Genomic DNA, 12,044 nt, shown 5'->3' with positions numbered 1-12,044 from the left:
TTGCAGATGACATGATCCTCTACATAGAAAACCCTAAAGACACCACCACAAAATTACTAGAGCTAATAAATGAATATAGTAAAGTTGCAGGATATAAAATTAACACACAGAAATCCCTTACATTCCTGTACACTAACAATGAGAAAACAGAAAGAGAAATTAAGGAAACAATTCCATTCACCATTGCAACGAAGAAAAAATATTTAGGAATCAGTTCACTTCAGTTCAGTAGCTCAGTTGTGTTTGACTCTTTGCAACCCCATGAATCGCAGCACACCAGGCCTCCTTATCCATATACTTAGGAATAAATCTACCTAAAGAAACAAAAGATCTATGTATAGAAAACTATTAAACACTGATGAAAGAAATCAAAGATGACACAAATAGATGGAGAAATATATCATATTCATGGATTGAAAGAATCAATACAGTAAAAATGAGTATACTACCCAACGCAATCTATAGATTCAGTGCAATCCCTATCAAGCTACCAGTGGTATTTTTCACAGAACTAGAACAAATAATTTAACAATTTGTGTGGAACTACAAAAAACCTCGAATAGCCAAAGCAATCTTGAGAAAGAAGAATGGAACTGGAGGAATCAACCTTCCTGACTTCAGACTATACTACAAAGCTACAGTTATCAAGAGAGTATGGTACTGGCACAAAGACAGAAATATAGATCAATGGGACAAATAGAAAGCCCAGAGATAAATCCATGCACCGATGGACACCATATCTTTGACAAAGGAGACAAGAATATACAATAGAGAAAAGACAATTTCTTTAACAAGTGGTGCTGGGGAAACTGGTCAACCACCTCTAGAAGAATGAAACTAGAAGACTTTCTAACACCATACACAAAAATAAACTCAAAATGGATTAAAGATCTAAATGTAAGACCAGAAACTATAAAACTCCTAGAGGAAAACATAGGCAGAACACTCTGACATAAGTCACAGCAGGATCCTTTATGACCCACCCTCCAAAAGGAATGGAAATAAAAGCAAAAATAAACAAATGGGACCTAATTAAACTTAAAAGCTTTTGCACAATGAAAGAAACTATAAGCAAGGTGAAAAGACAGCCTTCAGGATGAGAGAAAATAAGAGCAGATGAAGCAAGTGACAAAGAATTAATCTCAGAAATACACAAGCAGCTCATGTAGCTCAATTCCAGAAAAATAAACAGCCCAATCAAAAAAATGGGCCACAAAATTAAGCAGACATTTCTTCAAAGAAGATATACAGATGGCTAAACACAGAGATCAAATTGCCAACATTCGCTGTATCATGGAAAAAGCAAGAGAGTTCCAGAAAAACATCTATTTCTGCTTTATTGATTATGCCAAAGCCTTTGACTGTGTGGATCACAATAAACTGTGGAAAATTGTGAAAGAGATGGGAATACCAGACCGCCTGACCTGCCTCTTGAGAAACCTATATGCAGGTCAGGAAGCAACAGTTAGAACTGGACATGGAACAACAGACTGGTTCCAAATAGGAAAAGGAGTATGTCTATTGTCACCCTGCTTATTTAACTTCTATGCAGGGTACATCATGAGAAACGTTGGGCTGGAAGAAGCACAAGCTGGAATCAAGATTGCCGGGAGAAATATCAATAACCTCAGATATGCAGATGACACCACCCTAATGGCAGAAAGTGAAGAGGAACTCAAAAGCCTCTTGATGAAAGTGAAAGTGTAGAGTGAAAAAGTTGGCTTAAAGCTCAACATTCAGAAAATGAAGATCATGGTATCTGGTCCCATCACTTCATGGGAAATAGATGGGGAAACAGTGGAAACAGTGTCAGACTTTATTTTTTTGGGCTCCAAAATCACTTCAGATGGTGACTGCAGCCATGAAATTAAAAGATGCTTACTCCTTGGAAGGAAAGTTACAACCAACCTAGATAGCATATTATTTTATTTTATTTTATTTTTTAACTTTACAATATTGTATTGGTTTTGCCATATATCAATCAACATGAATCCGCCTAGATAGCATATTAAAAAGCAGAGACATTACTTTGCCAACCAAAGTCCGTCTAGTCAAGGCTATGGTTTTTTCCAGTGGTCATGTATAGATGCGAGAGTTGGACTATGAAGAAAGCTGAGTGCCAAAGAATTGATGCTTTTGAACTGTGGTGTTGGAGAAGACTTTTGTGAGTCCCTTGGACTGCAAGGAGATCCAACCACTCCATCCTAAAGGAGATCAGTCCTGGGTGTTCATTGGAAGGACTGATGCTGAAGCTGAAACTCCAATACTTTGGCCACCTCATGCAAAGAGTTGACTCCTTGGAAAAGATGCTGGGAGGGATTAGGGGTGGGAAGAGAAGTGGAGGACAGAAGATGAGATGGCTAGATGGCATCACCGACTCCATGGACATGAGTTTGAGTGAACTCCGGGAGTTGGTGATGGACAGGGAGGCCTGGCGTGCTGAGATTCATGAGGTCGCAGAGAGTCGGACACTACTGAGTGATTGAACTGAACTGAACAAATACATGAAAAGATGCTCAACATCACTCATTATCAGTGAAATGCAAGTCCAAACCACAATGAGGTACCATCTTACACCAGTCAGAATGGCTGCTATCAAAAAGTCTATAAACAATAAATGCTAGAGAGGGTGTGGAGAAAAAGGAACCCTCTTACACTGTTGGTGGGAAGGCAAACTAGTACAGCCACTGTGGAGAACAGTGTGGAGATTTCCTTAAAGCACTGGAAATAGAACTGCCATACAATCCAGCAGCCCTGCTGCTGAGCATACACACCGAGGAAACCAGAATTGAGAGAGACACGTGTACCCCATTGTTCGTTGCCGCACTGTTTACAATAGCTAGGACATGGACGCAACCTAGATGTCCATCAGCAGATGAATGGATAAGAAAGCTGTGGTACATACACACAATGAAATATTACTCAGCTATTAAAAAGAATGCATTTGAAACAGTTCTAATGAGGTAGATGAAACTGAAGCCTATTATACAGAGTGATGTAAGTCAGAAAGAAAAGCACCAATATAGTATATTAGTGCATATATATGAAATTTAGAAAGATGGTAACGATAACTCTGTATGAGAGACAGCAAAAGAGACACAGATATAAAGAACAGACTTTTGGACTCTGTGCAAGAAGGTGAGGGTGGGATTATTTGAGAGAATAGCTTTGAAGCGTGTATATTACCATATGTGAAATAGATGACCAGTCCAGGTTTGATGCATGAAACAGAGCACTCAGGGTCAGTGCACTGGGACAAGCCTGAAGAATGGGATGGGGAGGGAGGTGGGAGAGGGATTCAGGATAGGGAGACACATGTACACCCATGGCTGCTTCATGTCAATATATGCCAAGAACCACTACAATATTGTAAAGTAATTAGCCTCCAATTTAAATAAATTAATTAAAAACAAAAAAAAAGTGATGAACATGAGAGGTTATTTTTTTGAATGCCATATTGATTATTTTGTAAATTCCTATAGTGTCTGCTTTGGTTATTTACTACAGAAGTTTAGGCCCTAAAAGTAGGTTTGTAAGTCCCATTTGTTCGGAAGTCCAAAGTGGGGGCCCAGTATGAACATATCCATGTAGACATGAATTTTAAAAGGGCTGTTATGTCTTGTTTCTTTAATTTTCACTGCAAACTCTTTTTTTTTTTTTTTGCACTTAAGTGATGGAATCAGTGTTTGTAAAGCCATTCAAAAGCAAGTACAAATGCAATATAATAAACAAAGGACTTAACAGACTAAAATGACGGCACACAGCCAGCCAATAAGATGGTGACAGAGAAAGTGTGTTTTCTTTTTCTCCTGGCTTCTCTGTTATTTTCTTTGCAAGCCTCCAAGATCAAGTAACTAATTGAAGAGGTTCTGCTCAGATTGCACCCCTCTTACACGTGTACGTACATTTGGGCACATACAAGCACTCATATTTGTAAGTGATGGGCAGCCCTCAGTTTAGGTTGGGAAAATCAGAGAGGCTCTCTTTCTAAGATCTATTTCATGCACGATAGGCAAATTGTGCCATTATTTTCTGTTTCCTCTGGCTTCATCTGTAATCAGCAAATGGAGCCCTGCAGCCTGCACAGTGTTCCGTCTGCAATTTTTCGCTCTCCCTTAGTTTGCACAACACCAAACCATCTCATTTTGAAATTCAAGAGTGGCAGAGGAAGCCTTTGGTGGAAGGTTGTAATTTGGGAGAAGGGAAAGTCAAGAGCAAGATCACCTTTCCATCACCAAGAAGAAAGGCTGGGTGTTGAAGGAAATTGCCACTATTAGTCGGTCTCTGAGCCTGCCTCTCAGCATATGCACTGCTGTGACCCTGCCCTCCATCACCAGTGACCTAAAAATCACATAATTTCAACTGTTCACGAAACCTCTTCCTGTCTGTTGTACATAGCTTGTGCACTTACCCCCTCTATTGCCAGCAAGTGTGTGTAAATCTTTCTACCTCACAGCCTAGCCTTCTGTTGGCTGGCTGGCATTCTTGCTTCTTCTTGTGTGTGTTTACTCGGTTGCATCCATCGTGTCCGAGTCTTTGTGACCCTTTGTAACCTGCCAGGCTTCTCTGTCTTCTGAGATTATCGGATGAATGCCTTAAAGCATTTCCCCTAGATCTTTTCGTTTTCCTTCTGTCCTCCTCCTCTGTTAATCTGCTGAATGCTTCCCCTTGCTGAGTATGAGGCATAGTCATCTTATTTTAAAAAGCCACTGTAGATATTTCTGATAGACATTAATTTTCTTTGGGAACCATGGTAGACTGATGGCTCAACAGGCCTTTGAAAATTGCCATTCGTTGATCCTAAAAAGTTATTTTATACACCAGACAATCTGTCTTTTTATATTGAAGCAGTGCTTTATAGGCTGCCCAAGTTTCTTTAAGGGAATACTTAAATTAGTTGCTGATAATTTGTTGGTGGAAGGATGTATGCACACATACACATGTATGTAACCATGTGTTCAACTCTTTAGAATGTTAAAAGGTGAGTAGTTTATAATCTATTTGTCTTTGAGTCTCATTGCTTAAAATGGACAGTTTTTGTTTTCATTTCACCCCCAAGATAGCCATTGAGATGTTAAGTGATTATTTTACTTCATACATAGCAAAGAGTCAGGATAGGTTTGTAGAGGAAATAAATAAATAGCAGCCTGTTTCTTTTCAGGAACTGTTCCAAAGTGTCTATGTAGTAACTTATAAATAAACCTTAATCTTTGAAACACTAAAGATGCTCTCTAAAGATAACCTTTTAAAACCTTTTATATAATAAAAACTTTTTAAAAGACTTCATTTCTTCTGCAGTACAGCAACTACTACTCCAATAAAAATTAAGTTAAAAAGTGGTTCATATTTTCTTTACTTCTTAAGCTACCACCTCTGTATACATCTTGAAGCTCTCTTTCTTTCCCTCTCCCCCTCACACAGCCTGCATAGTTTAAAATTTCAATATTAATTGGAGCTGAGATGATTGTACTGCTGCTGCTAAGACTTCAGCAGGTCTCTTACAAGCTAATGTCACGGCATGGGGTCCATTTGCTCTGTGCAGCTATTCTATGGTGCAGTGAGAATGCCTTGATTAATATGCTGCATGAAAATAAAATGGATTTAGAAAAAAATTATACTATACTCTCATAAATATTAATTCACATTTGTATGGAATTGCACATAATTTTCAGTATACTTTGGAGCACCTTCAGTATGAAGAAAGATTTCGTTTCCAAAGAGAATGGCATAATTTTTTCAAAAAAAGCACGGCTGATACATTATTAAATATCATTTGTTTATTAATCTGATACTCCACATCCATATGATGTAGGGCAGTAGGTGGACTGTGTGACAGAGAAAGGCATTTTTTTTTTCAGCCTGTGGGAGCTTATGTATTACCTTTAGAAGTGGTGCAATTTAATCATATTATGTAGAAGCAGTTCATAGTGGGACTCACCTGCCTGCTTCTGCTAGTGTTGCCATTATAACTGAGCATTTTTTCATGAGAGCTGACTAAGTTGGTTACATGAGTGGTAAGTTGCTTCAGTCCTGTCCTACTCTTTGCGACCCCATGGTCTGTTTAGCCTGCCAGGCTCCTCTGTCCATGGGATTCTCCAGTCAGGAATACTGGAGTGGGTTGCCATTTCCTTCTCCAGGGGATCTTCCCAACTCAGGGATCAAACCTGTGTCTCTAATGTCTCCTGCATTGGCAGGCAGGTTCCTTACTATTAGCGTCACCTGGGAAAGCCCCAAATTGGCTAAATGTGAGGCCAAATACTGAGCAGATGTCTGACATAGCTGGTTGTGGTAGTAGACCCTGGACAGCATAGCGGACATTTATTGAATATTTGCCATGTGTTATGTGTTGTGTGCAAAGCTCTGAGACTGGGATCAATGGCTTCGTGCACTTACTTCAATCTCAGCTTGTCCCCTGAACACCTCCTCACCACATTCTTATTGTCTTGGGAGAGTTGCCTCTCCAATGGTAGAGGGTAAACCATCTGCAGTGGTAGCAGCTGGAAGTTAAACCAGAAACCACTCATTTGCCTTAGAAGATTGTTGTCTTTGATATTTTTATAGAAATTTTGTTTATTTTTGGCTATGCTGGGTCTTCATCACTTTGCACTGGCTTTCTCTAGTTGGCGGCAGGCAGGGGCTTACTCAGCCTTCCAGTGTGCGGGCTTCTTGTTGCAGGGCTTCCCTTGTTGCAGAGCACAGGCCCTTGGTTTGTGAGCTTTAGTAGCTTTGGCCCATGGGCTTAGTTGCTCTGCCGCAGGTGGAATCTTCCTGAGCCAGGGATCGAACACCTGTCTGCTGCATTGGCAGATGGATTCTTATCCACCGTGCCACCAGGGAAGTCCCAATGTTAGATATCATCTTGCCCCAAAGATTACGCCCTTCCCCATCTCTGGGACTTCCTGCTGTTTTCTGTGATCCTTTTTGTGTGCCACCAGTGCCTGCTTATCCAGGTTCCTTGGTTTTCTGTTCCTGTCAGCATTCCTGCCTTGCTTCACTCACTCTGTGTCAGAGGCAGCTTATAAAGATAGTATTTAAATCACTGTTGTATTTTATAGATTTGGATACATTAGCTAGTGGTCTTGCTTATTTAGCAAGCATTAATTTGACCATCTGTTATTTGCCAGGTTCTGTAAGTGAAGCACTGGGGTTACTGATGCTTAGTACCTGACCTCATTCTTTCAGAGAATCATGCTACCAGCTGCCTCAGGGCCTTTGCACAAGCTGTTCTCTGTGCCCAGACTTTCAAATCTAGGTCAAGTGCCAGTCATCTCCTGAGCCATGGCACCCCTCCTCCAGACAGACCACTTCCCCCTATTGTAGCACCTGTGGTCTTTCTTTTAAAACAGCTTAGTTTGCAATTACCTGTTTGTGTGATTTTATTAGTGATTTGATTATTTGTTCCCTAATTTCTAAATTCCATGAAGTTGGGGTCTTTTTGCCCCACACAGTTGTTTTCTCAGCGCCTGTAGGATAGTGCCGAGTTTGTACTTGGCATATAAAGGGTGAACAAAAAATATTTGTTGAATGAGTGGAACCCTGAGAACATTGCTTTGCATCACCAAATGTTCTCCTTTAACTGGCAACATTGGGAGGTGGGGTGTCCTTCAACTAGAAAAGGGAGGAATATGGAAGAGTGGGCTTTTGAGGTTTAGGCAAAGCAGATATTAAAAGTCCAAGGTCCCCAAATTTGGCCATGGTTAAACTGGGGAAGACATCAAGGAGCACTGTGTGTGTTAGTTCGGGAGTGTGGAGATATTGGAAAGATGTAGAAGAGATAACTGCCCCCAAGAATGCTGGCTGTGAAGAAAAGAGAGAGTGGTATTTTGAGAATGAGAAAGGGATGAAGGGGAATTTTTGTTTTGGTCTTACTGTATTTTTAAATGTATGTTCAGGATCATAGAAACCGAGAAATTGTGTGCAGATGAGGCTCCAGGAAGGAACATTTTCAGTGTAAGGAGGAACACATCCGTCTGTGCGTGCTTAGTCACTCAGTTGTGTCTGACTCTTTGCAACCCCGTGGACTGTGGCCCACCAGGTCCTCTGTCCATGGAATTTCCTAGGCAAGAATACTGGAGTGGGTTGCCATTTCCTCCTCCAGGGGATCTTCCTGACCCAAGGATAGAACCCAAGTCTTCTGTGTCTCCTGTATTGGCAGGCAAATTCTTTACCGCTGAGCCACCTGGGAAACCCCAGGAACATGTTCACTTATGAACAAATGATTGAATACCAAATCATTTATTTTATTGCTTAATGTGTATATTTCTCAGGGTTCTGAAGGACTTTGACAGGTGTCAATCAGCCCATGAGGAAAATGGGCTCAGAGTTGCAGGGACTTACTCTGAGTTTTGTAGTGAATAATGTCAGCGTCAGAACCCAGGTCTTCAGCATCTCAGGATGCCCTGACCTGCCTGCAGGCACAGAGCTCACCTGTGTCCTGTGACTTGGAACACTTGTCTGTAGTTCCTATAGGTGCTGTCCCCTAGTCTAGAAAATCCATTACCCTTTTCCCACCCTCTCCCCTCCCCCGGCCACAGCCAGGAAGAAATGACGAGTTACTGTTGATCTTGGTGATATGGTTGTTACATATTTTGCAAAGGAGATGGGAATTAAGGAACTCGGGGTAAGAGGAACTTGGGGTAAAAATATAATGCACTAAGGAAATATTTTAATCTTGTGAATTGAGTTTCTTTCACTCTGGCTCACCTCCACCTGGCCCTCCTGGTATGTTCAGTGCATGCACTTAGTACTCCTTTTCTGAAACATAGTTGGTGTACCATTTTGAGAAGCAAGTGTATTAAGCCTGCTAGAGGAATAGTGTGTGCTGGACCCAGAGCAGAATCAAATGGAAAGCTGCTGTCCCAGGCAGCAGTGAAACCACTTCTATTGGACAGATACTTTGTGCTTTGTTGAGTTCCCCATCCGCATTCCCCCCAACAAGATTAGAAAGGATACATCTGTGGTATTACGGATTCAGAAAATTTTGGTTTAGTTTCAGGTAGTCTCATACCTCACTTTCTTGCCTTTACCGGGCTCCCTTCTAGTAACCCCATTTAGCCTCTATTTTGGGTGTGACGCTAGCTACCTATGTAACCACCACTTCCCTTTCCTTCTCTCTCTTTTTTCCTACAGAAAGATGTAGCACTTAAGCCTCAGGAACGCGTGGAGAAACGCCAGACCCCTCTGACCAAGAAGAAACGAGAAGCACTTACCAACGGCCTGTCCTTTCACTCCAAGAAGAGCCGACTCAGCCACCCGCACCACTACAGCTCAGACCGAGAAAATGACCGCAACCTCTGCCAGCACCTCGGGAAGAGAAAGAAGATGCCGAAGGGGCTCAGACAGGTGAGAACGCTTAGGGCTTGTTCCGTCCTGTGGCTGCTCTTCCTCAGGTGCCTACTTGTCTGTGGTTCTTCCTAACAGGTGGAGAGGAGATCCCTGGTGGGTGCTGGAGGGCTGCCCTGCAGAGCTGTGTGTTTGCTTCTAAAAGAGTATTCCAAAACCAAGCACTTTGAAACTTAGCGCGGTACCCTTTCAGTCACATGTGCTCTGTGTAGCGGAGACTGATGCTCGTGCTATTGGCATTGAAGGCAGACCGACGGAGGTCTTGGTGATGTCCAGGTAGACTGGCTTGCAGGGAGAGATCGTCTGGGGTAGAGGAAAGGAAACGGGCAGATCTGATCCTGTGCACTGTGTGTATCAAGGTCCTGATGTGCTAAACACGGTTGTCTGTATTCAGGCAGGGGACCCTGCCTGAGATTTGTATTTTCTAGCGAAGCTCAAATACTGTGGCATGTGGGAGAGCAGTGGTGAAGAAATGAGGTTTTTTAGGTTTCCTCCACAGCCCATAATTCAGAATTGCCTTTGTGATCTGCCGCTTGTATGAAAGCCTGGTGGTAGAGCTTCCTGGGCTGTTTAATAATTAGGTTTCAATGGTCCACAAGAAAATTCAGCTCTTGGCATTTGGGGAACCCTTCTGCCTGTGGAAATCCCCACATGAGATAGATTAATAATGAGAAGCGAAGCTGTTTATAGCAGCTTTTTCAGCACAAATCCAGAGGCTTTAGCACCTGCCAAGTTACCTGTGTCCTGGGTGTGTTTTGTTTGTTTTTGGAGGGACCAACGGGTGAGACTGACTGTCTCTTGAAGGAAGCAGAGGAAGGGAATGTGGTTCACAGAGCAGGTGCTGCTAATTAGAAGCTGAACAGGTAATTTCTAGTTTGCAGATGTTTCTCTGCAGAGTGAGAAGATCTAGGATCATACAAATCAGGGGTTCTAAAACTTCACAGATGATTAGAATCATATCATGAGCCTTATTAAACATCTTCCTGGCTTCACCCTAGAACCCGAGGAATCAGAATCACTATGCACTTTGACACAGAAGTTTGTAGTCCTAGAAATTTCCTATTTGATAATGGTCAAGCCAGTTTGAAAATCATTCTTATAAAGAATCAAGAACATTTTTCTGGTGATGAATTTTAGTCAGAAGTTTGGAAAAATGAAAATCTTTAAAAGATTTAGTGAGCAGTTTGGTGTCAGAGTTGAACTTGATGAGTAAACTTCTGAGAAAATACATGGAGCGATGGATTTCAGCATGGACTCAGGAGGATCTCAGGAAAGTGTCCCTGATTCTCACACATTTGGCAGTTTTTCTTTGTCGTCAGATAAATTGCCAGATTGGAGTTATAAAAGTAATTACTAACATTTGTCTAATACATAGCACAGTTATCACTCGGTAAAGGAGTTTCTGTAGTATGATCTATAATTTTCACAACAACCCTGGTGAGGAGATGATATGATATTATGGTTACTTTACAGATGGGAAAACTGGGGCTTAAAGAAATAAAGTGACTTGTCTGAGGCCACTTAGCTGTGAGGGACAGAGCCAGGGTTTAGACCTAGATTTCTCTGCCCTGCTCTGTTTTTATTGTATATTGTGCTTCCTGTAGTTGATATAAGGACTCCAGGTCATGGGGTGCAGGGAATCTACAAGTATTTTTAGAAAGTTCATGGGTTGGTTTGGTCAGAGAGAGGGATTGTGGTTATAGAAATGGCCTGTGAAAGCTCAAGAAGAAAATAGAATAAACTCCCAAACACAGCATAGAAAATTTGGATGAAGATTAATATATATATACATATATATATATTTTTTTTGGTCAGAAAGTGGGGTGAGGTCTAGGTTATGTAAAAGATAATGTGCCTCTGGTATTTGTGACTCGCAGACCAAGCCTCTCCCTGTGAGCTATGTGGAAAAAGTGGGTTTTCCAATGTCCAGAGATTGCCCTGTGACCGCTGCCTCTCTGGGAGGGCCTCCCTCCCACAGGGTGGGAGGCCTTTCAGGCAAGAGATCAGTTTAATTCTGAGCCTCCCCAGAGCTGTGGTTCCTTATCCTTGACTCTCTTACTCCCAAGCTTGATCTGACTTTTCTGTTCTCCTTTCTCAAAATTCTTCTTTCTACTTTGTCCTCTAGTTGAAAGAGTCTGTGATCTTACAAGAAGGCTAGGACTCATCTGTCTCAAATTCGAGTAGCTTTTTGGTCTTAATGATCAATCTTTTGGTACTAATGGTGTTTGAAATCAAAGCTATCCTTGTTTCAGGGAAAATATTTGGAAAGCAATTAGTCTGACTCACTTTTTATGAATCACAGAGAAGAAAAGAATGAATTGTATTTGGGGCCTGTGAAAGAATTTTAAAAACAAGTGGTGTTTTCTTATCTTCAGTGTTGATGCCAAAGTATACTATCCAATTTAAATTTTTTTTTTAAGTAGGAAGGGAGACCAAAGTTGATAATTGAGGTAAAACTGTAATGCTTTTATTTATAATATTCCTAGCATCAGATGTGCTATTATGAAGCCGTGAGCAAAGCACTGTCTGTTGCTGCCCATCTGTAAAATGAGAGTTTTAGACTAGAAGTTTTCTCGGTCCCATGATTCTTCTAAGTTTTTGAATAACACAGAGATACTGAATATATAGTGTTGCTGAAATCTGTAATGGAATATCATTGTAGGCTTGAAAGTAATTTAATTTTGAAGTCTGTAACTGGTTGG

General features: G+C 41.3%; 1 protein-coding gene across 8 annotated transcripts in view; it reads left to right on the top strand.

Annotated features, from left to right (window-relative positions):
- Positions 1 to 12,044, top strand: part of AUTS2 (activator of transcription and developmental regulator AUTS2) — a 1,215,681-nt gene that overhangs the window by 286,470 nt on the left and 917,167 nt on the right. For all 8 annotated transcript variants that reach the window (XM_059881699.1, XM_024985248.2, XM_059881698.1 and 5 more), the window contains exon 2: positions 9,130 to 9,342. In XM_059881699.1, coding sequence (XP_059737682.1) covers positions 9,130 to 9,342 — 213 coding nt within the window. The remainder of the gene's footprint in view (positions 1 to 9,129; positions 9,343 to 12,044) is intronic.

The sequence above is a fragment of the Bos taurus genome, chromosome 25, assembly GCF_002263795.3.
Source record: "Bos taurus isolate L1 Dominette 01449 registration number 42190680 breed Hereford chromosome 25, ARS-UCD2.0, whole genome shotgun sequence".
NCBI lineage: Eukaryota > Metazoa > Chordata > Mammalia > Artiodactyla > Bovidae > Bos > Bos taurus.
The sequence above is the reverse complement of the archived record's forward strand: the minus strand, read 5'-3'. Positions and strand labels throughout refer to the sequence as shown.